General features: G+C 33.8%; 5 protein-coding genes across 8 annotated transcripts; 3 read left to right on the top strand and 2 right to left on the bottom strand.

Annotated features, from left to right (window-relative positions):
* Window positions 1-637: 637 nt before the first annotated feature.
* Window positions 638-2,000, bottom strand: PEX11B (peroxin 11B). Its single transcript, XM_012989281.2, has one exon. The coding sequence runs from the start codon at window positions 1,818-1,820 to the stop codon at window positions 1,146-1,148; it is 675 nt and encodes a 224-aa protein (XP_012844735.2). The 5' UTR covers window positions 1,821-2,000; the 3' UTR covers window positions 638-1,145.
* A 7,378-nt stretch (window positions 2,001-9,378) lies between these two features.
* LOC105964798 (LUC7 N terminus domain-containing protein) lies at window positions 9,379-14,620 on the top strand. 3 transcript variants are annotated; one of them, XR_016031774.1, is made up of 9 exons: window positions 9,409-9,693; window positions 10,027-10,155; window positions 10,342-10,381; window positions 11,703-11,778; window positions 11,870-12,070; window positions 12,158-12,370; window positions 12,688-13,065; window positions 13,175-13,241; window positions 13,385-14,620. XR_016031774.1 is itself a non-coding variant. In XM_012989305.2 (8 exons), the coding sequence occupies exons 1-7, from the start codon at window positions 9,651-9,653 to the stop codon at window positions 13,018-13,020; spliced, it is 1,035 nt and encodes a 344-aa protein (XP_012844759.1). In that variant the 5' UTR covers window positions 9,379-9,650; the 3' UTR covers window positions 13,021-13,065; window positions 13,175-13,289. The 3 variants fall into 3 exon arrangements, 2 of the variants coding, with proteins under 2 accessions (XP_012844759.1, XP_012844758.1); XM_012989305.2 differs by lacking the exon at window positions 13,385-14,620 and having other exon boundaries at window positions 9,379-9,693; window positions 13,175-13,289; XM_012989304.2 differs by lacking the exon at window positions 13,385-14,620 and having other exon boundaries at window positions 9,394-9,693; window positions 12,688-13,289.
* A 1,131-nt stretch (window positions 14,621-15,751) lies between these two features.
* On the top strand, window positions 15,752-16,855 carry LOC105964778 (heat shock 22 kDa protein, mitochondrial). Its single transcript, XM_012989283.2, has 2 exons — window positions 15,752-16,061; window positions 16,343-16,855. Exons 1-2 carry the CDS (start codon window positions 15,857-15,859, stop codon window positions 16,741-16,743), a joined length of 606 nt encoding a protein of 201 aa, XP_012844737.1. The 5' UTR covers window positions 15,752-15,856; the 3' UTR covers window positions 16,744-16,855.
* Window positions 16,856-19,050: 2,195 nt separating this feature from the next.
* On the top strand, window positions 19,051-21,103 carry LOC105964799 (putative glycerol-3-phosphate transporter 1). The gene is made up of 3 exons (XM_012989307.2): window positions 19,051-19,122; window positions 19,209-20,190; window positions 20,267-21,103. The coding sequence occupies exons 2-3, from the start codon at window positions 19,233-19,235 to the stop codon at window positions 20,824-20,826; spliced, it is 1,518 nt and encodes a 505-aa protein (XP_012844761.2). The 5' UTR covers window positions 19,051-19,122; window positions 19,209-19,232; the 3' UTR covers window positions 20,827-21,103.
* A 204-nt stretch (window positions 21,104-21,307) lies between these two features.
* Window positions 21,308-23,014, bottom strand: LOC105964800 (uncharacterized). 2 transcript variants are annotated; one of them, XM_088819727.1, is made up of 3 exons: window positions 22,824-23,014; window positions 22,577-22,790; window positions 21,308-21,583 (listed from the first exon to the last, which is right to left on the bottom strand). In XM_088819727.1, exon 2 carries the CDS (start codon window positions 22,786-22,788, stop codon window positions 22,612-22,614), a length of 177 nt encoding a protein of 58 aa, XP_088675853.1. In that variant the 5' UTR covers window positions 22,789-22,790; window positions 22,824-23,014; the 3' UTR covers window positions 21,308-21,583; window positions 22,577-22,611. The 2 variants fall into 2 exon arrangements, with proteins under 2 accessions (XP_088675853.1, XP_012844762.2); XM_012989308.2 differs by having other exon boundaries at window positions 22,577-23,013.
* Window positions 23,015-23,652: the final 638 nt, after the last annotated feature.

Genomic DNA, 23,652 nt, shown 5'->3' with positions numbered 1-23,652 from the left:
TTTTAAATTATTATTCACTTGAATTTGGAATTGAATATATATGACAACGGATTTCTAGTCCGATTTTAATTTTCAAAAATAATTTTTAAAATTTCAAAAGAAAAAATCAAAAGCATATGTATGAATTATAATTATCCATTTATATTATATTAAATTATACTAGAGCAAAAGTGGAATTTCATAAATCCACCCGATTCCAATTCAATTTTTTTTTTCTGAACAAGTTTTTATCTTCCGAAATCGGCTAAGGTCGAGTTAAATTAACATGTTCGAGAACAAATTACAAAAAGACGGAAGTCAAAAACTAAGCCAGGTTTGTTTCAATAAAATTTTGAAAAAAAAAATCGTAGATCGAAAAATAGGAAAATATGGAGAAAAAAACTCCGTCCAAAACATTTCTTACTGAAATCGGCGGAGTTCAAAATTTTTGTTTTTGAGTGATTATATAGAATACATAATAATATTGATATTTATTTTGCTCAAATGTCGATTGGTTCAATCCAAGAGTCTTTAAGCCCAGAAAGATAGAGAATGCCGAGATTCACTGTTGAAGGAACGACTCCACTCATTATTGTTCAAATGTCGGTTGAGCAACTCAAAAACATTTGAGCTCACAAAAGTAGAGTACCCAGTGAAAAAGACCCAAACTCATTTTAATTATTGGTTTTCATCATCGACACAAAAATACAAAATTATTATCTATACAACTTCTTATTCTCATTTTGCACCGTCAAAGAAATAAATAACAAATGCAAAAATATTTTGCAAATGTGGGAAAAAGGAAAATGAAAAAAAGATTATTTAAATAGGAAAATACCAGTTTTCATCTCTCAAGTTTGCACTGATTTCGCATTTGATTTTCTATGTTCACAAAAAACACATTTGTTCCCTCGTATTTAAAAAACTCAAAACTTTTAGTACTTTCCGTCAAATATCCCGTTAAAACTAACGGAATCAAGCATGTGTCCGTCACTTTCTTAACTGACTGACTAACGGTAAATAAACATGAATGATCAAAAGTGTTAAATTATTCAAACACGAGGTACTGAATGTATTTTTCGTAAACATGGGGATCAGATGTGAAATCGGTGCAGACTTTACGGAGCGGAAACTGTAATTTTCCCTTTAAATAAAATCAATAATGATTAAGAGGGCCAGTTTCTATACCAACCAGCCCAAGCAGAAACAAGTCCACTAATCCCAAGCGTAACCGCGTGATTACACACAGGATTAGGCTCCATATCCGCCAAAGCAATCACCAAATCCGCCACATTCGCCGCCACCCCCATCAGTCTCATCACCCTATCCGCCCTAATTTTCCTGATGACGTCACCCTCCTTAGATTCCACCCCGGATTCCACAATCCTCCTCTCCGCCCTAATCCCATCCCGGATGACTATATAATCCGACACGATGAAGAACACGTAACCAAACGCCTCCCCGAAAGCCGACACGAAGCTCATCCTCCTCGCCAGCTTGGCGTCCAGAACCCCAACCCTCGACAGCCAGAGGAAGTGGTCGAAGAAGAAGTACACCATCTCGCCGGCGTTGGCCAGCACGGCCAGCGCGCGGAAGGTCGCGGTGGGCCCCGGATTGCGGCGGAGGGCGTTGAAGCCCGTGAGGAATCGGCCCGTGCGGAAGGCCTTGCGGCTCAGGCCAGACGCCACCTCCCATTGCTTGGCCCTGTCGGCGGCGCGTGGGTGGGAATTCTCGACGCGCCAGTGGACCAGCTTGGATACGTACTGGAAAGTCTTGACTAGCTTGTCAATCCCATCCCTCTTTGCTAAGAAGATTACGAGTCTGTCAACTTTGTCATCCATTATTATTAACTGCTTTTCTTTCTTTCTTTCTTTCTTGATTGAGAGTTGGTGTTGAAAATTTGGAGTAGAGAGATGAAAATGGAGCTTATTGGGAATTGCAAGGGATTGTGTAGTGATTCGAAATTGAGGATAACCACAAAATTATGGGAAATATTTTTTAATTTTTTATTATTATTGGATAAAATAAAACAAAGAAAATCGAAGTGATATTATATATGGTTGGACATTATTGTTTTGTCTTTTATTATGCAGTCATTCAGAATGCAATAATTGTTTTGGCGGTAAACTACGGTTTAGGAATGTCAAATTACGAAAAAAAAATTACTTCTGTTTGGGTAATTCCAATCATCTATCAATTATAAATCTTCTTATACGTTTATTTTATAGTATTAAATTCAACATAATTTTCTAGGTTATGTGAAATGTTCTTTAGTTTGTGTTTGTGTTGTGCAAAATTGCAGTTTCTGATACACCATAATCTGATATTTACAAGCCACGAAACACATTTTATCATCATCTTGTTTTAAAATATGGAGTTCAAATAGGGTAAAACAGGTACAAACTGAAGGATATTACAGATAATCTCGAAAATTCCACTAAATGTGACACCGTAAGAATGAACGTATAAGAAATGGTTAAAACCTCTGAACTATGAACTTTATATCATATAACCCCTTACTACACATAAATACAAAAACCCTCCTCACATTACATTTTTTTCCAAAATATGACGAACCTACTTAAGCATATATATATATATATATATATATATATATATATATATATATATATATGGGCTCGTTTGAGCCATTTCCACTATATATTTTACCACTTTCAGCTAATTTTACGTGTGAAATTTTGATATCGATATTTTTTTCTCCAAAACATCTAATTGCTTAGGCAATGTTTGGAAGCGTTTTGGAACTTATTTTTTGAGAAAATATGTTTAGGGGGAAGAATTTGAGAATGAAAGTAATGTTTGTTTATATTTTGGAATGAGACAAAATACACTGTAGGAGTCAAATCATATTTAAATGTGTTAGAAAAAAAATATTTTAGAAGAAAAAAATTGAAAGATGAAGTGATGTTTATCTGTTTTTAGTGAAGATATATTTTACCGTATCAGTCAAATTATTTTACAATAGTAGTCCCATCATGTCCGAAGGAGAGATAAACTTTTTTAAATTGCTTTGAGAAAATGATTTGAAAAGTTTAATAAATACTATTTTGTTTTGGGGAATCAATAAAAACAAAAATCAAGAAACTCAAATGACAAAAATAAAAGGTTTTATTCAAATGACAGTAGGGGGTTCTTGTATTTATATGTAGTACATGGGGTATATGTAGTACATGGGATCCCATTAATGGTTTTTTTTTGTATTTAACTCTATAAGAAAATTCATAGTTGAGGGGTGGTTGTAATTACCCAAACATGAAGAGTTTTTTTCGTAATTCGATCTTACGTCAGGGGTGGCCGTAATTTATCCATTTTTCTATTTTTTTTTCTTTATTTATAATTTCTAAATTAAATTAAGAACAAATAATTTCTATGAGCATTTTCTTAATTGCAAAGAAGCTCGCGGGTTGGAACAAATTCATATTATTTAATAAAACTCAAACTCTTAATGCCAAAATGTGAAGAATGCTATTATATATTATCTGCAAAATAATTCGGATACTTGTAACTTGTTTTCATACTTAATTTGTCCTTGCCAGTTTGTAATTTTGTATAGGGATGTGCTATTCGCGGTAGCAAAATTACGAATGTCGTTTTAAAAAATCCACTCTCTATCTTTCTTTCTCTCTTTACAATTTTAGCTTTTATATTAGAAATCATTCCAAAACTCATGTTATTGTAGCCATTTGCAAAAAAAAAAAAAATGAGTGCATCGAATGAGGATCGAGATACGGAATCCAATGAGGTAAAATTTGTTCGTTTTTGTTCTTTAAATCGCGAAAAAGCAACCCACGACCAATTTGGACGCCGAAAAATACGTTTCACGCCCAAACTGGGCGCAAAAAAGCTCGATTCATGCCCAAACTGGGCCAAAAAAAGCTCGATTCACGCCCAAACTGGGCGCAAAAAAACTCGATAAGGGCGCGCGACCCAACTTTCCGCACCCGGTTTGGGGCGAGTGCTGACTGTGTTTTAATAAAAAAAAACATAAATATTTGTGCTGCAACAAGGAATCAAACACGGGTGTTGCAGTGGAACCTGCATGCTTGCCTAACCAAATAGGCTACTACCATTTTGATAACAAATTCTTATTTAAATATATATATATTCATTTCATTATACTAGGCAAAAAAATAATAAATACGCATTGCTACAAAGATTCAAACACGGGCCTATTGTTTGTTAGACAAAAGGCCTGACCAACTAGGCTACAACATGTTTGTTAACTAATACTTATTTAAATATAATTATTCATTTCAGTTGGAAACAGCTTTCCCACGCCCATTTTGGGTGTGGAAAATTTGAAAACCCAACACTAAAAATAGTTATAAATCGCGATTTTCGGGGGATTTTCACATGATTAACCACAAATTTAATATATATATAACTACTTTAGATGATTAATTACCTTTCAAATTGACGAGATTTTCGGATTTGGGAGGATTTGTGAGAGAGGTTGAGGGTTTTTGTGAATTTTAGGGCTTTTGAGGATTTAGGGGTTTGGGTGGAATTGAGGATTCTTAGAGAGAGAAAGAGAAGACTATTGTGAACGACATTCGTAATTTTGCTGCCGCGTAAATCATTTCAGTTTTGTATATTACTCCTAGGAATGTAAACAAGTAGAATGCACGGTTATCGAGTTTTGAAAGTTATATTTGACCGAAAAAACATAATAATAATAATAATAATAAAAAATTACGCACATATATACGCGGTTCGACTAGAAGATTCCTATATCCACGGACAAACATTAACTAAAGGGGCTTACTATTCATAGTGCATTTTTTTCCGGTTACAGTGCGAAATAATTCATTTGTCAAAAAACCCTTTAACATTTTTCGAAATCCTCTCAACCTCCGAATTTTAAAACTTACCAAATCGTCAAATTTGTCCGATAGTATCATTTAGAACACAATAATTATCAAGAAGTATGAAACCTAAATCGATTTTGAGATTAAAAAATGAGTTTTTTGTCGATTTTCGACATTTTTATGAATTTCGTGTTCTGTTGCACGAAATGAAATACTCCATTTCGTGCAATACAACACGAAACGCTTTATTTTTCAGAATTTTGTATTATTTCGTGTAAATTTACACGAAATGCAAGCTTGCATTTCGTGTAAATTTACGTGAAATACAAGCTTGCATTTCGTGTAAATTTACAGGAAATGCAAGCTTGCATTTCGTGTAAATTTACAGGAAATGCAAGCTTGCATTTCGTGTAAATTTCCAGGAAATGCAACGTGATATCACTGTTTTTTTTAATTACTCCATTTTTAACACTCAAATAAATACAAGAGAATAACAACAAACTTAAAATGAAATTCAAATACTAAATAAACTAAAATTCAAATGTAAATACAAATTAAAATAAACCTATATTTCGTAAACTACGTGCCATACTTTAATATAATAATGATATACACAAATCCATAAGACATTGCATAGTATTCATAACAAAAAATATATATTGCAAAATCTACAACCAAACTACAAAAAATATATGGTTTACATGCTAAAATATAAAAAAAATTAATAGTAAACAGACCAATTTCTTTAAAACAATAAAGAAAAAAGTTAAGTATTAAAAGTGTATGATTTATGGTCATTTAATTTGTAATATTCATCAATGTAATTATTATTATTATTATTCTTATTATTATTATAAGATTTAGGATCATATGTAACTAGTGTTTGTAATCAAAACCAATAATTTTAGCATAATTTAGTTTTATTCTTAAAATATATGTTTTTATAGCAAATCGAATCCTAAATCTTATGAATCAAATTGTGAGATTCTTGTTCTTGTTCCTACATAAAAAAATCGTATTAAATAATGTGAAATCCCTTAAAAAAATGAAGTTATTTAATACGATTTTTTGTTATGCAGGAACAAGAACAAGAATCTCACGATTAAAGTACGGTCCGTAGTTTACGAAATATTTATTTTGATTTGTATTTACATTTGAATTTCAGTCTACTTAGTATTTGAATTTCATTTTAAGTTTGTTGTTATTCTCTTGTATTTATTTGAGTGTTAAAAATGAAATAATTAAAAAAAATAAAAAAAAAATAGTTGTTTCACGTTAATTTACACGAAATGCTCAAATAGCCTGTAAATTACCTTTTTTTTAAATTTTTTATTGAAAAAATATACACAAATATATTTATATATATTATTAATATTCCCAAAATAAATACGGAACTCTTTCTTGAATCGACAAAAAAAATTATTGATAAATACATTTACAATAATGAAAAAAAACAAGAAAGAATTAATAAAGAAAAGAAAAATTCAATTCCGTTTATTTCGACTATAAAAAAGCTACTATTAATTTTTTTTATTTTAGCATGTAAACCATATAATTTTTGTAGTTTGGTTGTAGATTTTGCAATATATATTTTTTGTTATGAATACTATGCAATGTCTTATGGATTTGTGTATATTGTTATTATATTAAAGTATGGTACGTAGTTTACGAAATATAGGTTTATTTTAATTTGTATTTACATTTGAATTTTAGTTTATTTAGTATTTGAATTTCATTTTAAGTTTGTTGTTATTCTCTTGTATTTATTTGAGTGTTAAAAATGGAGTAATTAAAAAAAATAGTGATTTCACGTTGCATTTCCTGGAAATTTACACGAAATGCAAGCTTGCATTTCCTGTAAATTTACACGAAATGCAAGCTTGCATTTCCTGTAAATTTACACGAAATTCAAGCTTGTATTTCGTGTAAATTTACACGAAATTCAAGCTTGTATTTCGTGTAAATTTACACGAAATACATAAAAAACTAAAATACTATGGTTTCGTACATCGTAAAAAAACACTATTTCGTGCTTCTTTGCACGAAATGCTTCTATCCATTTCGTGTTAGGGAATACGAAATGCTGGTTTTTTTCTTGAAAAATTACAAATGAAATAAAGTCGCACTGCAAGCCGGTAAAAGTTGTTCTATGAATAGCATTTCAGTTAACTAAATTTATTCAAGGATTAAAGTGATTGACTTACAACATACATACATACACACACATTTAAAGCTTCCCGAAAATCCTAATAATGGGAAATATGCTTTGAAATTTTTCTCTCTCCCTCTCCTCATGTTTTACAAAGATCGCTTAATCAATAACTAACTATTTTATACATAGAGTAGCGTATTTATAATTCAACGATACACATCCTCCACACGTTTTTTGAGTGTCTAGATCCACGTTGTAGGCTTCCAAATCTGTTACAGTTTCTTCGTAACTAACTTATACCATCTCAGCATCTCCATTTGCATAGCATCTCCATTTGCATACCAAATGTGCCGTAAACGAATCCAACAACATCTTAACCATTCATTTCAAAATTGCGTGCTTATTCATTAAGTAACACATACGAATGGATTTTTACTATATCTATCATTAAATAAACTTAAAATATTATCACTTTCAACCATATTCAAAATTGTTTCATCCTCTTTTCAATTTTCTTTGTGAGGTTAAAATTATTTTTTTAAATTTATTTAACGACTTTAATATTTTATATATGCATGTTTAAATAAAAAAATCTTTTAAGTTTTGAAAACGTTGCTCTCTAGTTTTATATTTTGAATATACTTTATATTTATTTACTTTATACACATAATTTGTTTAAATAATGTCGATCATATTTGTATTAATTAAGTGGATCATTTAAACATGCGATTGGGAGTTGGGGCTCAAGATACTAGGGATGTTTGGTTTCATTTCCAAACCCACTTTCCAGTTTTATACTATTCATAAAACCGAGATCATGTTTGTTTCACAATTTTATCCAGAAATTCCCATTTTTTCTTATCAAATTTCTATTGAAAATACACTATTCATACTTTTTCCAATTTTCAAACCTACTAAAACCTACTACTAACCTATATATTTTATTCCAACAACTCATTTCTCTATCATCATTAATATTCACACTATCTCTCCTCTCTCCTCATTAATATCTACACTCTCTTTCCTCACAATTTCTCTATCTACTACTAAAAATAATAATAATAATAATAATAATAATAATAATAATAATAATAATAATAATAATAATAATAATAATAATAATAATAATAATAATAATAATAATAATAATAATAATAATATAATAATAATAATAATAATAATAATAATAATATAATAATAATAATAATAATAATAATAATAATAATAATAATAATAATAATAATAATAATAATAATAATAATAATAATAATAATAATAATAATAATAATAATAATAATAATAATAATAATAATAATCTACTACTCAGATTCAAATTTCTAGAAAAAAACCCCACCCCACACACAACGAGAGAGATGAATTCAGCACCAAAATAATAAAATAATAATAATTATAATAATTATAATAATATAAGAATATAAACAACAACAACAACAATAATAATAATAATAATAATAATAAAATAATAATAATAATAATAATAATAATAATAATAATAATAATAATAATAATAATAATAATTATTATTATTATTATTATTATTATTATTATTATTATTATTATTATTATTATTATTATTATTATTATTATTATTATCATCATCATCACTATCATCATCATCAATTATTATATTCTACTTTTGCACGTACTTTCGTAGAGAAAATTCACCACAACCAAACATATTCTCATTTCTACACCTACATAAAACTAAAAACACACCTTCATCCAAACATATTCCCATTTTCTACACAAAAACCAATAATCTACTTTTTCCATCAGAAATTTTGAAAACTAGAAATTCGTTTTGGAAACATAACCAAACATCCCCTAAAGCTCCATGAAGGTTTTCTAAGGCAAAAACCAATTCGCCAGGCCCAATGAGGAAGCCCACTCAGTCGAGCGAGCCGGACTCTCGATCTAGCGAATTGTCCATAATGTATTCGAACGAGAGAGCCGAACTCCGAGCTCGGGGTCCTAACACGCACATTTAATGACTTGACGCACACATCTAATATCCTGACATATGCATTTCGTGTCGATTCGATTCCTATTATGGAACAAGTTCTTTTTTATTCTAAATTCTAAAATTTTCGATCTCCAAACTATTTTTTGGGAATTTAAGTGGAATTGAACATCTACTTGCGACAAATTGGAAAGCGTAATTCCACCCCGTTTCGTCTGATTTTCCACCCACATGCTTGAATTCTGCATCCAAATATTGTAAAACAACATTACTCAATTTTACAAATATGTTACTTATGTACTTATAAGTTATAACCACAAAATTATGTCAAAGTTGTTTTTATAAGTTATATAGTTTAATGTAAAATCATTAAAAATATATATAATTAATTGACTTACGAAAATATTAATTATTATTATTATTAAGTAATTATATCTAAGTTGTACTTGTCCAAAACACAATTTCATATATGAGCTCTGTTATATCTAACGCTTGGTGGTTGGGCTAAGGAATATAGTTTAACCAAGCAATAAAACCCTAACTCCACTTCAGCACAGCGTTTGGTTTATCGTATTCACTACAAAATCCGCCCCCAATTAAAATCCTAGGGTTTCTCATTGCAATTGTATCGAAATTTTGACTCGTTAACGTTATTGTTATTGCGGATTATCATTGATTCGAGCTTCAGCAGCCGACTAATTTCAAAAAGATGGATGCTCAGAGGGCTTTGCTCGATGAACTCATGGGCTCAGGTTTGCATCAATTCCGCCCTTTAAACCCTTAAATTTCCCAATCTTAATTCGGGGGTTTCTTTTCGTTCGAGTTTGCGGTTATTTTTTTATAATTTTTTTGATTTTCAATATTGTTTCTGTCGTTAGATTATTGCTCGTTAATTTCGCATCTTTTTGTTGTTGTTGCCTCACAATTTACAATTTCAGCAGACGATGTCTAAATTGGCATATTGTAGTAGTGCATGCAAATTTGTTATAATCATATGATTCTCTGTTTCATTTGTATACTGTGATTTTGGATGTTGCCGAGTGAATGATTTATAAGACACTGGTTTGTTGATATGATTCCCGCAGCACGGAATTTGACTGAAGAAGAAAGAAAAGGGCACCGGGAAATTAAATGGGATGATAAGGATGTTTGTGGATGCTATATGGTTCGATTCTGTCCCCATGATTTGTTTGTCAACACTCGGAGTGATCTAGGTAATCTCTTGATTCCTTTCCTTCGATTATATTCATTATTTAACATCTCTGTTGTTGAAGGTTTATTAATGGGTTATGAAAGAATCAGGCTTTTTAATCACGTAGTTTACTTTTAAGCAATTTTCAATGGCTTTCTACCTGCTATTTGATTTTTGATAGTCTTTGTTGCATTTTTTTTTGCATCAGGGGTATGCCCAAAAATTCATGATCCGAAGTTGAAGGAAAGGTAATAAGTTCTTCTTAAGCTGTCTTTTTACTTAATTTTCGACTTGAAATGGAAAGATAATCTTTTTGACGCAGTTTTTGTTTCTGTATTCTTCTGAGATTGGAAAGTTGTACCTTATCCCGCAATTCTGTCTTTTCGATTTGCATTCCTTCTATAGATCCATGATAATATTGGTATTCAAGTGTCTCACTTTACATGCTTTAGTAACATTTTAATTTCTTCATATTGATTCTCCAAAATGGCATGCACCACATCTTTTAAGAGGTTCGATGCAAGTTCAGCATTAGAAACTCTGTAGAGATAATATATGATCGTATTGTGGTCTTTGTGATGACATTAGTTTAGAACTCCCATTTGTTGTTCCTGTTCCCTTTCATCATTGCATGCATATAAAGATAAGAACTTCAATGTAGAATATCTTTTGGCATAAGATTTATGATGCCATTTATGGTAGTCAAAATTGATATTTAAAGTAAATATAAAAAATGAATCGTACATTCTTGATTGTGAAATCGTACAATTTTACGTACCCTGTAAATACCATCTCAAATATTACTTTTTTCAACATATATAAAACATCTCCGGACATAAATAAAACATGTCTCAACTTAAGTAAAACATCTGAACATAAGTTAAAGGGTTAAAGAACTGATAAACTATCATCAACTTCAAGTTGATAGTTGATTCCAATCTGCACTCTCGTTTGTGTCATTTTGCCTTCCCTTCACCAGTATTTTTAGATTTCATCATTGATTGTTACATGAAGAAAAACAATTGGGTCCGGCCGAAAAAACTTCATCCTAATTCAGTTCCGATCCAAGTCTAGAATCCTTAAAATTTTAGTAAAATCCTTGATTTTAACGACATCATTCTTATTTTGAAGCATTTGTGCTTGGATTAGGATTGTACTAGGATTTATTTATGTTGCGTTATAAATTATTTATGTTAGGATATATTTTGTTTATGTGGGAACATGTGTTACTTACTTAGGAGAAGCTTTATATATGTTGAAACATATCAAATTTGGCAAGCTGTTTAGTTGTTTCTGTGTTTAGTTTTGAGTATTCCCCTACACTACATCTTATATGCTGCATCCCTCTTTCCCTTTTGTGCCATTCTTAACTTCTAGTCTAGATGGCCGTCATATAATATTCAGAAAGGACTTTTTTCAGTTCCTTTTTAAGCCATTTGATAACTTAACAGTTGTGATCTGAAAGTACCAAGTACATTAACTTGAGACCCTGAAAAATCAGTATATTAGTATCATACATATCTAAGCTCATTTCAAAATTTATTGACATTGTGTTGTTTCTCTCTGTAGTTTTGAGGAGTCCCCCAGGCATGATTCATATGTTCCTAAGTTTGAAGCTGAATTATCTCAGTTCTGTGAAAGGCTGGTAAGTTTTCATCTTCAAGCAGTATTAAGTTAATTTTTTCAGTTAATAAAACAAATTGTCCAACAATACACACACAATGTTCTTTTTTCAGGTTTCAGATTTAGATCGAAGAGTTAGGCGTGGCCGTGAGCGCCTTGCACAAGATGTCGAAGTCCCCCCTCCCCCTCCAATTTCAGCTGAAAAGGCCGAGCAGTTGTCAGTGCTGGAGGAGAAGATAAAGAACCTACTTGAGCAAGTTGAGTCTCTTGGTGAAGCAGGAAAGGTCGATGAAGCGGAGGCACTTATGCGGAAGGTTTGTTTTTTATCTGTTCACTCAGTAATGGTTTTGAATTATACTAAACTGTTAACTGTACCTGAGTATGGCCGCTTTGTTTTTCAGGTGGAACTTCTTAATATCGAGAAGACAGCCTTAACTCAGCCACCACAGCCGGATAAACTGTTGCTGGTTGCACAGGAGAAAAAAATGGCACTATGTGAAATATGTGGTTCGTTTTTAGTAGCGAATGATGCTGCAGAGAGAACTCAGTCACATGTAACTGGGAAGCAGCATATGGGTTATGGCATGGTCCGTGAATTTCTGGCCGAGTACAAGGTATCGTTCAAAAAAAGTTGCATCTTTATTTTGATTTGCTTTTTGGTAATTATTATTAGGATGATAGACAATAGAATCAAGCTTTGTTAGGTTTCAAGATCATGATAAGAAATGGGCCCGGATTTTTAATCAGGCATATGAAGGATTCTTAGTCCAGAACTCAACCCCTATCAAATTATATATGAATATTCCAATGCAAGAACAGCGCAATCACATATTAAATCAACATGAACAATGTAATTCTAATCAATTCAACGAGTCTTATCAGTCACATCGATCGACCCAAATGGGGTTTTGATAATATATACAATTTGCAGGAAGCTAAGGAGAAGGCAAGAGAGGATGAAAGATTGGCTAGGGAGAAAGAAGCCGAAGAGCGAAGGAAGCTGCGAGAAAAAGAGCTCGAGAGCAGAAACAGGAGAAGCGATTCTGCTGACAGGGACAGGTATCGTGATCATGGCAGATCTCGCGAAAGGAATGGTAGAGGGAGCCGAGAATTGGGAAGAGGAGCAGATAGGAGAAACAGCGGTTCGAGTAATGGAAGAGAAGGCAGTAGGGATAGATACAGAGAACGTGAAAGAAGCAGGTCACGCTCTCCTCACAGGCATAATAGTCGAAGGAGGTCATCGAGGAGTCCAATTCGCCCCTAAATAGAGAGAGAGGAATGTGTAGAAATATATCTGAATTCTGAAGAGGTAGACACTTTCTCGTAAACCATTAAGTTTATAATGTATGTGATTTTGGAGTCTTGAAAAAGTTGTGTTGTCATTAAGTTGAGTAAAAGTTGGTTTTCTGTTCTCACAGCTGTATTGAGACTACTACTACTATACCATCTCCTATCACCAATATTATTACAGGAGAAAAGATTGAGGTAGGTAACTTATCGTCTATTCAAAGTTTTGGTTTCGACTGTTTGAAATTTGAATGGCTCAAAAGTCGGTTTATCATCCTTCTTGGTACTAGAATTTGGTTTGTTCGTGCGAATCTGTTTTCCTCCTCTCTTTGGTAACTCAGGTCGTGCAAATGTGAATTCTTGCTTGTGATTGTTGCTTATTTGGGGAAGTGAGTAAATACAGAAATAAGATCTCATGTAGATATGCCGTGAAGCTGTTGATCGGTGGGGGTAAATCTTTCTTACCTGATTTGTTTTTTCATCTCTAATGGACAGAGAATTTAATCTATGCATGTATCATGACTATAAATAATGGAATTATAGCAAGTTTAGTACCTAGTCTTACAACTGTCACAGTTAAAATTCTATTGTAGTTTGAATCGGGATTTATGTGAAATAGATATAGGTCGGAATCAAATAGTTTCCTTGTTCTGGTGTTGAGAGTATGACAAAAAATTGTCGCATTCTTCTTCCTTTGTTCCTTGAAGCTATTATTCAGGTCTCGATCAGCAGTGGAGCATCGCACCCAGTTTTGGGAAAATTAGAAAAGAAAAAAAATGAAACTTACCCCGCATAAGGGTCATATTTCAAGATTGCTGGATGATGTTCCGGTAACTTTTCTTTTCTCGTAATTTGAAGGTGTGGTGGTCTTGGACACAGTGGTGCAAGTAAATTTGTTTGTAGTCGAAAAAAAAAATATTGAAAGAAATAAATCAACTCATTATAATCGATGTTGTATGAAGTAGTTGATTTTTTTATATGTTTTTTTTTGCGTTAGGAATATTTCTTGCAGTAAAAATTAGGACGAGTTTGTGATCGATCAAAACAACTCTACTCAGTCTCTACTGTAACATATTGTTGGCCATGTGTTAATGGCGGCGCCAGTCGGAAGTTTTGGTTGCACTATGACTGACGGTAACGAAAATCACTCGTTTCACAAAATTTTAATAGCATTGGGTTGGTTGGTTCAGTTGTTTATTAGTTTTGTTTGGCTAATTTATCTATGACGACTAATAACATTTTTGGATTGACATTATTCGAATTAATTCAGGCCTACGATATAGTTACAACGAAATTATTCGATAAATTTAATATTAGTTTCGCTAAAGTTTCATTTTGGTCATGGATAGATCTACAATTGTTCGAGTCAACAAGCAAATCACAATTGCCTTACGAAGAGCCTCACTTTTGCTACGGCTCCGGTGGGTTATGTTGACCAAGCTGTTGCCTAACCATGGTTATTAGATTAATTATCAATTAGAAGTCATTGGTTTATTTTTATTTTTTGTAATTGTAACATGTCGGTTTGTGATTGGATGTTTAGATGGTTAATTTTTTGATAACTCAATTTTCAAAAATATTTTTGCATACAAATGAATGAAATATCAAAGTAGTTACCCATTTTGATACTCTCGTTAGAAGATTCATTTTTAGTCTTGAGATATTAAAAGGGTAGTTAGACAAGTTTTCGAAATTATTTTTTGGAAAATATGAAAACTTTAACAAAAAAAAAATTCTTTATAGAGAACTAAAGATAATGAGAATGTTAATATGATTAAAAGCCAGGTTAGTCACTAGCATGGTTATCATATCGGAAATATATTGTGTATGGTTTTCTTCCATATACCGTATCACATCATTTATCGTATCGTAATATATTTTACTAACTATTAAAAATAGTACAAAATATATATCATATAATAAAAATGCAATAAATATGCAAAATATAATATTTTAAAGTCAAACCATTCATTCAAAATGCATTTAAATTAAAGTTTCAATATTAAATTATTAACTAAGACAAACGACATAATTTTTAAAAATTCTATTGTCGATTTTATTACATTTGCTAATATGAATTGCTTTTGATTTATGTGACGTTCAACAAAATTTATTGGTTTTGGACTCAAAAAGAAAAGAAAATAACAAATTTATTGGTTTTTATTTGGAGAAAAAATAAATTTATCTAAAGCGTTTCTTTCGCTTTTCCTTAATAAAAGAAACAAAAAAAGTTAAAAAAATAAATAAAAAACACACAGATGTTACTAAAAAATATGTTGAAAATCACACAAAACGCCCCAATATGTTGAACTACGACCAAACCACGATACGATATTGTGTTGAAAATCGACAAAATCATCTCCAAAACAAGTGTCGCACATATCGTATCGTTTCGCAATATCGAACGATATTTGCGGTATTTGATCACAAACAATACAGGTGCCGAATTATATCAATTCTATAGAAACTATATCGTATCGTGATAAATATCGAGATATTGACTTACACTGGTCACTAGAACAACTTATTCTGAATACAAATCGAGTCACAATTACAGGCCCAATGTTTCCGTACTTGGCCCAAAGCATGACTTCAGTTTATCGTTTTGTCGCGAACCTTCTCGAAAATCCTAATCCCCACTCTCGCACCTTCTACACACTCTCTCTCTCTCTCTCTCTCCTCTCACTATAAATTCAGCTGATCCTCACTCACCTGCAAATCACGTGCTCTCAGTTATCGTAAAACCCTCACAAAACCTCACTCTACTTTTCGTCTTCTCCAAGCTTTCAACCAAAAATATCTCATCACCTACAATGGCGTCTTCTCTCGCTCTGAAGAGGCTGATCTCGTCATCCAACCTCATCTCCAGGTCACTCCGTCCATCGGCCGCCGCCGCCGTGTCTCAGCCGGCTTCCTACCGCCGCTTCAACACCAACGCCGTCCGCGAGTACGAGAGCGACGACCGCGACGTCGACGTCGATCGCCGCCCCGATCGCCGCATCTTCTCCCCCTTCTCCGGTACTCTTTCTCTCCTCTTCACTCACTCACTCAATTTTTTTTTTTTTTTTTTTTAATTTATAAATCTCCGCATGTTAATTCAGTCAGCCGTAGGGTTTGTATCGTGCAATTCTGCAATAAACCTCTGTTTTTCCCCCAATTTGTTTCGACGATTTTGATCCTTAACTAACACGATTTCCGAATCTCCGATGAATACGCTAATTGAAGTGTTTTCGCTTAATTAATCACTTAATTAGTCACTTAATTAGCAAAATACAATTCTGAATTCTGTGTAAATGCAGATGCATTTGGTCCTTTCCCCACAAGAAGCAGCCTAAGCCAAATTCTGAACATGATGGATAAATTCATGGAATCGCCTGTGACTACGAGCATTCGCCGGAACTGGGATGCCAGAGAAACCGCCGAAGGTCTCCATCTGCGTATGGATATGCCGGGATTCGGCAAAGAAGATGTGAAAGTGTCGGTGGAGCAGAACACACTGGTAATCAGAGGCGAGGGCAAGAAGGAATTCGAGGAGGAGGAAGGCGGCGGAAGGAGGTACACTAGCAGGATCGATCTGCCGGAGAAACTGTACAAGACCAGTGAGATTAAGGCGGAGATTAAAAACGGCGTTCTGAAAGTGTTTGTGCCCAAGATTAAGGAAGAAGAGAGGACTGATGTTTTCCATGTCAATGTTGAGTGAATGAATGGTTTGGTTTTTTGAAGTTGGAGCCTTTTTTTGTTTTAGATGGTTAGTCTTTTTTAGTTGATGAAATGAAAGCTTTTGTTAAATGAAGTTTGATGTTTTTATCTTCTATTGAGGATTTAATTAAGCTATCTTTATCGGGTTTGTTGCGCTTACGAGATCTTACACTTTAATCAATGCCAAAGGATAGATCCTTCGGTACAACTTAAATCAAATCGAGTAGCTTGGCAATGAGCCAAGGTAATGCGTAACCGGAAAGTCTAATAAAAGAAAAATTGCAAGAATTAAACGAACTAAGAAGCAACATTGACTTCGAGAGCGTTGATCACTGTCATGCTATCATCTTCCACCACATCCGTCCTCGATCCCTGAAGCTTAGAATGTTGAAGTTCAAAGAGCCGAAAAAGCTTGACATTCTTCCGCATTTAGCCGCCCAAAAACCTGTCAACTCGAGCAACGCCGCAACAAAAAACTTAATTTTCAGGCATCCCCTAGGCGTCGCACCCCAAACACATGGAAGCGATTGAGTCTGGATGTTATGTACCCGAATCCGAACGACGGAATTCAAATGTGGACATAATTTTAGCAATTTCTTCAAAATTAATCTCTACTCGAATATAATCGTTTCAAAAATTGTCTTTCTAACTTTTTCTTTATTCAGATTTTTTTTTTTTTGGGTAATGAAGGAACTTGCAGCCAACTATATAGGTGCATTGGTATACCTACATCTCGTGTATAATAACCCTATTCAGATAATTAACTCTATTAATGTGTTAACCCTATTCAGATAATTAACTCTATTAATGTGTATAATTCAAGAAACCGTGGTTCCATTTCTTGGTAAATGGCAGGACCGGCAATTGAGCCGAGCCTACTTTTTGGTGCGCCGGGCCGAGCTTGAGCCATTTTATTAAACCCGACTTATTTATGAGCCGAGTTTGAGCCTACTATGGCTCAACCAGAATAAGGCCCGACCGATTAGGTTAATAATAAAATATATAATATATTTATTATTGTAATGCTATGACAACATACAACTATACAAGTTACGACCGTATAAAATTATTTTATTTTGCAAAATAAAATGAATTAAGTGGTAGCAATGGCGGTGGCGGTGACAATAAGTAAAATATGGATCAAATGCAAAAAATACATCGATATCTAATTGCTGAAATTTATCACCGAGATTTGAGAATATAAAACATTTCCAATAACAAGAGTAACTAATCTTTATACTTCTTTTGGTCTTGTTTTTAAGTTTTTCTAATAACTTGCAAATATCGTTTAAGTTTTGGCTTCAATGAAGGTAAATCTTGTTTATTACATGTTTTTATAATTTTTTTTTACTCATTACAATTATATCGTAATGGGGCCGATATAAACCCGAAATTCGAAAAAATACATGAGCCGAGCTTGAGCCTATAACAATGAGACCCGATGGTATGTGAACGAAGTCTGATGGTATGTGAGCTTGAGCCGACCCAAGCTCGGCTCACATGGCCCGATTGCCAGCCCTAGTAAATGGTAATACCTTTCAACCTTGTCCCTTTATTGAACGACCCTTCTTGGAGGGCCATCAAGTGTTTTGAAATTAAGTTAACATTTGGCCGCGGTACATCGATCGAGGTCGTGTTTCGATGAGATGTTCAATGATCCTAACCTACAAAAGAATTTATTATTTTTATATATATAAAGAAACACGATATCATATAAATATATAATGTTGATTTGGAGCTAAGCTGGCAGTATGAATACATACTCTACAATTGTAGCTGATGACACAATCTAACTATATCATGTTATCACATCTTTTAGGATAAATAAAAGCATATTCTTAAAAGATACTCCAAAAGCATTTGTCAACAATATTTAATAACATCATTCTTTGACAATTGTAGCATGTCTGTGAATTTCTTTTTCTTCCCAAATTATACAAGATCAAATATATATATATATATATATATATATATATATGTAATCATAGTATTTACTTATATATAATATTATATGTAATCATAGTGAAATATATAAGTAAATACTCCTGATAAAAGTATTTATTCCTTTATTCATTTTTGCACTTTAAGGAATATTTAGGAAATTTTCAACAATAAAAACATATTAGCATTATTATAGGTTTGTGGATATGGTTGTTCATAACTTTATTTATATATAATATCCAAGTCAAAAACATGAATTAAAAAAAAAAAACACCTCTGAGGGCAAATATGTCAATCGAGTCATCTAAGTCAAATTTGAGAGGGACAATTCTGGAAATCCACAACTGACCCTTTCTACAAGCATCACCTTTAAATAGCTGATCAAGGAACTACCTTTATCAGACAATTCTTTGTTCTTTAAACAAATAAAAAATAAAAGGTAAATATTTTCTTTAGCTACAACTGTACTGTTTGATGCTTTCTTCACTTTATAATCTAATTCATGGTTATTTGTTTTATTTACAGAGAAACTTGCTTCACAAGCAATTCATGGCTTCGATGGAAGACGAAGCCCCGGAGGCGGAAGTAAAGCCTCTCGGAATCCGGTACATCGAGTACAAAAGAGGTTCTCCAATTTCTTACAAGACATATCAAGCCATTGTCTTATCGATAACATTTTTCGCCTACCTATCCTACCACACCACTCGAAAAACCACGAGCATCGTCAAGAGTGCCCTCGACCCCCAATCATCGAACCTATATACGAGACGCGCAAATCCTGACCATCCATCACTGAAGAGGAAAGGCTGGATACCTTTCAACGGTCCAGATGGAACGGCATTGCTCGGTGAGCTCGACGTGTCTTTCCTTTTTGTTTACGCAGTGGGAATGTATTTTTCGGGCCATATTGGAGATAGAATGGATCTTCGAGTATTCCTCACCATAGGAATGGTCGGGACGGGAATTTTCACCGCTCTGTTCGGGATCGGGTATTGGGCAAACATTCATATCTTCTATTACTATTTGATAGTTCAAATGTTTGCTGGATTGTTCCAATCCACCGGTTGGCCGTCGGTTATTGCGGTTGTTGGTAATTGGTTCGGGAAAAAGAAGAGAGGACTTATAATGGGCGTTTGGAACTCTCATACATCTTTCGGTAATATTATCGGTTCTGTTGCTGCTTCGATTCTATTGAAGTATGGATGGGGTTGGTCGATGTTTGTTCCGGGTTTGCTTATTATTTTGGTCGCGTTGGTGGTGTTCCTTTTGTTACCGGTGACTCCGGAATCTGTGGACGCCGTTTTAGACGACGTTCACCCAAAGAAAACATGGGAGGAAATGAGTAGAGAACCTTTGATGAAACAAAAATCAGTGCGACACGAACCCGTCGGGTTTCTAAAGGCGTGGAAGATTCCCGGGGTTGCCCCTTTTGCGTTGTGCCTTTTCTTCGCTAAATTGGTGGCCTATACATTCTTATACTGGCTTCCTTTCTACATAAGCCACACAGGTACATATTTTTACAAGTTTTTTTAATCATATAATTGTTTATGTGCTTCTTATACGTTCGTAACTTCCGTCGGCAGCTATAAACGGGAGGTACTTAACAGATGAAGAATCCGGAAACTTGTCGACACTATTTGATGTGGGAGGTGTGGTCGGAGGAATCCTAGCTGGACACATCTCCGACCGTTTGGACGCTAGAGCGATAACAGCTGCAAGCTTCATGTACTGCTCTATACCAGCTCTCTTCTTGTACAGAAGCTATGGCCATATATCCATGACCATAAACATCATACTCATGATTATAACGGGAGTATTCGTGAACGGGCCCTACGCTCTTATTACAACCGCAGTTTCAGCTGACCTAGGAACACATAGCTCGTTGAAGGGCAACGCACGAGCTTTGGCAACTGTTACTGCTATAATTGATGGAACCGGTTCGATTGGAGCTGCTATTGGACCACTATTAACTGGCTATATCTCGGCTAAGAGCTGGAGTGGAGTGTTTACTATGCTTATGGTTGCTGCCTTAATAGCTGGCTTGCTCCTGACGAGGCTTGTTGTGGCTGAGGTGGCGGAGAAGATTCGAGGGTCGGGTTCGGAAGAAGTTTCTAGAACTACCCACGATGTACGTGAAGTATGATTTGATATTGGATGGCGTTTTGGCTTTCGGGTTTTCTTGTTTTTGTGTGTGATGATAGGTATTTTTGGCTTCGACGAGTTGGAAAGATTTTGTTTTGCATTTCGAGGAGATGTTGATTTGGAGATTGTGACAAAGGGAAGATATGGCGATTCCCTTGTTTTGTTTTGTTTCTTTTATTACATGTAAACATAAGTTCTTACATGGGACAATAGCTGCATTGTCCCCTAGGAAAGACCACATGAAATGGCTATGCAGATATTAACATTTTCTTTTCTGATCTCTACTCTGTTTCTGGCACAAAAAAATGGTGTGTATATATATATATAGACACACACACACACACACGCACACACACACACACACACGCACACACACACACACATATTACAAATGCATTTTCTTGAACACAAATTTGAAACCAACCATCAACAAGTAGCATGTATATATTGTATGCACTATGCAGTAAGGAAACAACATGGAATAATTGAGAGTGGTTCTGTCACTATCTTGTTTCTCAAGTACCGAACGAACAATGTATACACAAAGATCATCACGCTTAAAACTCGATCAATATACAACTAGTTTATAATATCAACATGGTCAATCTTCAGAAAGGATCATCTTTTACACTAAGCAGATCAACAATTAATTATCAAAATCGTACCGTCAACAAACGGTCAGTTAAACATGTGGCAGTCCGTCCGGTCCCCACATTACTCCAGGTATGCGTCTTTGAGATAATGAATCCTTTTGCAAACTGTTAAAAATCCATCGAAGTCAATTTTCAGAAAATTCGAGATGAAAGATACACGAATCTTAATACACGCTGAAGCTCATCAAGAACAGAATAGAACTACTGCAAATAAGCGAGTTGCTTCGTATCTTAAATCTCCAGATCGTAAATAAGGAACAGAAAGTGACCAAGACTGAAATATATTGCCTTACTACAAAGAAGCGTAAAAGAATTTGTCCATTATTACATCTTCAACGAGAAAAAGTAAACCATCGATGAACTATGACGACTGGCGTAAGATGGATGAATTTTATTGACAAGATTAAGCAGACAAAAACTAAGCAAAGAGAGATTTCGACGAGGGTACAAAAATTGAAATCCGAGACGACATTGAAAAAGGTGCTAATCTACACTCTCATGGTTGATAGCTCCAATAAACGCATCTAAAATTCCCACAAATTTCGAACTCAGTAGCACACCAAACGAACAAACGAGATCAGCAAACTCTAAATTAAGTTAATCGTCAGTCAAATCCCTCAATAAACCAGTTACACGTAGCTGATCAATTATTATATCGATCCAATACATACAATCGGATCTATCTATCTCTATGTTAAACCATCAAAACTTTAAGGGCAAAATAGAAAAGAAAGAAACCCTAATGAACTACCCGACTGCCGTAAGATGGATGAATTTCGTAACATCAAGCTGACAAAAAACGAACGAATGCGGATTCCGACAAGAGGATAAAACGGATATCTCAGCTCCTAATTCCACACAGAGAAGAACATACCCTAGCTCGAATTAATTACCTAAAAAATTTCAGACAAAATTTCGATTCTGTATCACATCAAACAGCAATGAAAACCCCTCGATAAACCACAGCTGATCAATTAATTCTTTCAATCCGATTCATACAATTCAAATCAAATTACCTCTATTAAACGCATAAAACCATCATGAATTTCAGGGGCAAAAAAAAAAAAAAAGGGGAGAGAAATTTGCAGGGGGAAAAACCTGAAACTTAATTCCGCCGAAATTGAGAAAAGTGCTCAAACGACGTCGTCGCCAGGCTTCTTAGGCTTGCGGTACTTCTCTTCGACTTGTTTGGCGGTGAAGAGGGCTTCGTAAACGACCTTCTTCATGTTAGGGAGGTTGTAATTCTGAGCTATGTATATTCCGCACACTGATCCAGCTACGAACGGGAAGCTGCCCCTGAATATACCCATAGCTATATGGAGGAGCAAATTGCTGTTTGATTGAGATTTTTTTCTGATTCGAACTGAAACAAAACCGCCAGCTCCACCGTGATCGTCCGCCGTGCGCGGCCGAATGGTGTGAAATTGATGGGTGCTGAGAATGCTCGTATGGTGTTCGACAAAATAACCCACCCAAGAAGCAAAGCCGGTTTTGGAATTTCGAGTCGGCTTTTATATTATATGGTTTATTCTTTTTCTTTTCCTTCCAATTAAATATAGTCTCTTAGTTTCATTTTATTTTATTTTTCATTTTTTTGGTCAAATAAGCAAAATTTAGAAGGTCCCAAAATAATAATAATAATAATAATTAATATTAATCATAACCATTTGAAATAACTTAATTTTGACATTTTTCAAGTCCAGTTATATAAAGAAAGCTATCCTCGTCGTAAAAGATCGCCTCGTACTACAAGGTGAACGTTCTCCTTCAAGACCGATTAGTAGCGAAGAGCAATGACGAAGCAATTTAATGACAAGCGAGCGATGATTGAACGATAGCCGTCCTCATTTTTGTATTGATCATTTGAGTTATTTTCAAACTTTCATAGATAATATAGTTTAACGAAAAAATATTTAATCGTTTTAAATCCTAACTTAGTTTTATTTATTGAAAATTATAGAGGAAAAAATAACAATGTGCAAGAACTCATTTTCTACGATAAGCTTCAAATGTTATTCTTGCCTTTTGCAATGAGTTAACAAGTAAATCAATTACAATTAACTTTGTATTACATGTAATGAAGGATAATTTAGTTCTTTTTTTTTTTTTTTTTTTGATAAAAAGAAAAGGATTAAATAGAAAGCATCAAGAAAAAGGAGTCTACAAGTGGTTAC

Source organism: Erythranthe guttata, chromosome 6, assembly GCF_056151865.1.
Source record: "Erythranthe guttata isolate IM_541 chromosome 6, IM_541, whole genome shotgun sequence".
NCBI lineage: Eukaryota > Viridiplantae > Streptophyta > Magnoliopsida > Lamiales > Phrymaceae > Erythranthe > Erythranthe guttata.
The sequence above is the reverse complement of the archived record's forward strand: the minus strand, read 5'-3'. Positions and strand labels throughout refer to the sequence as shown.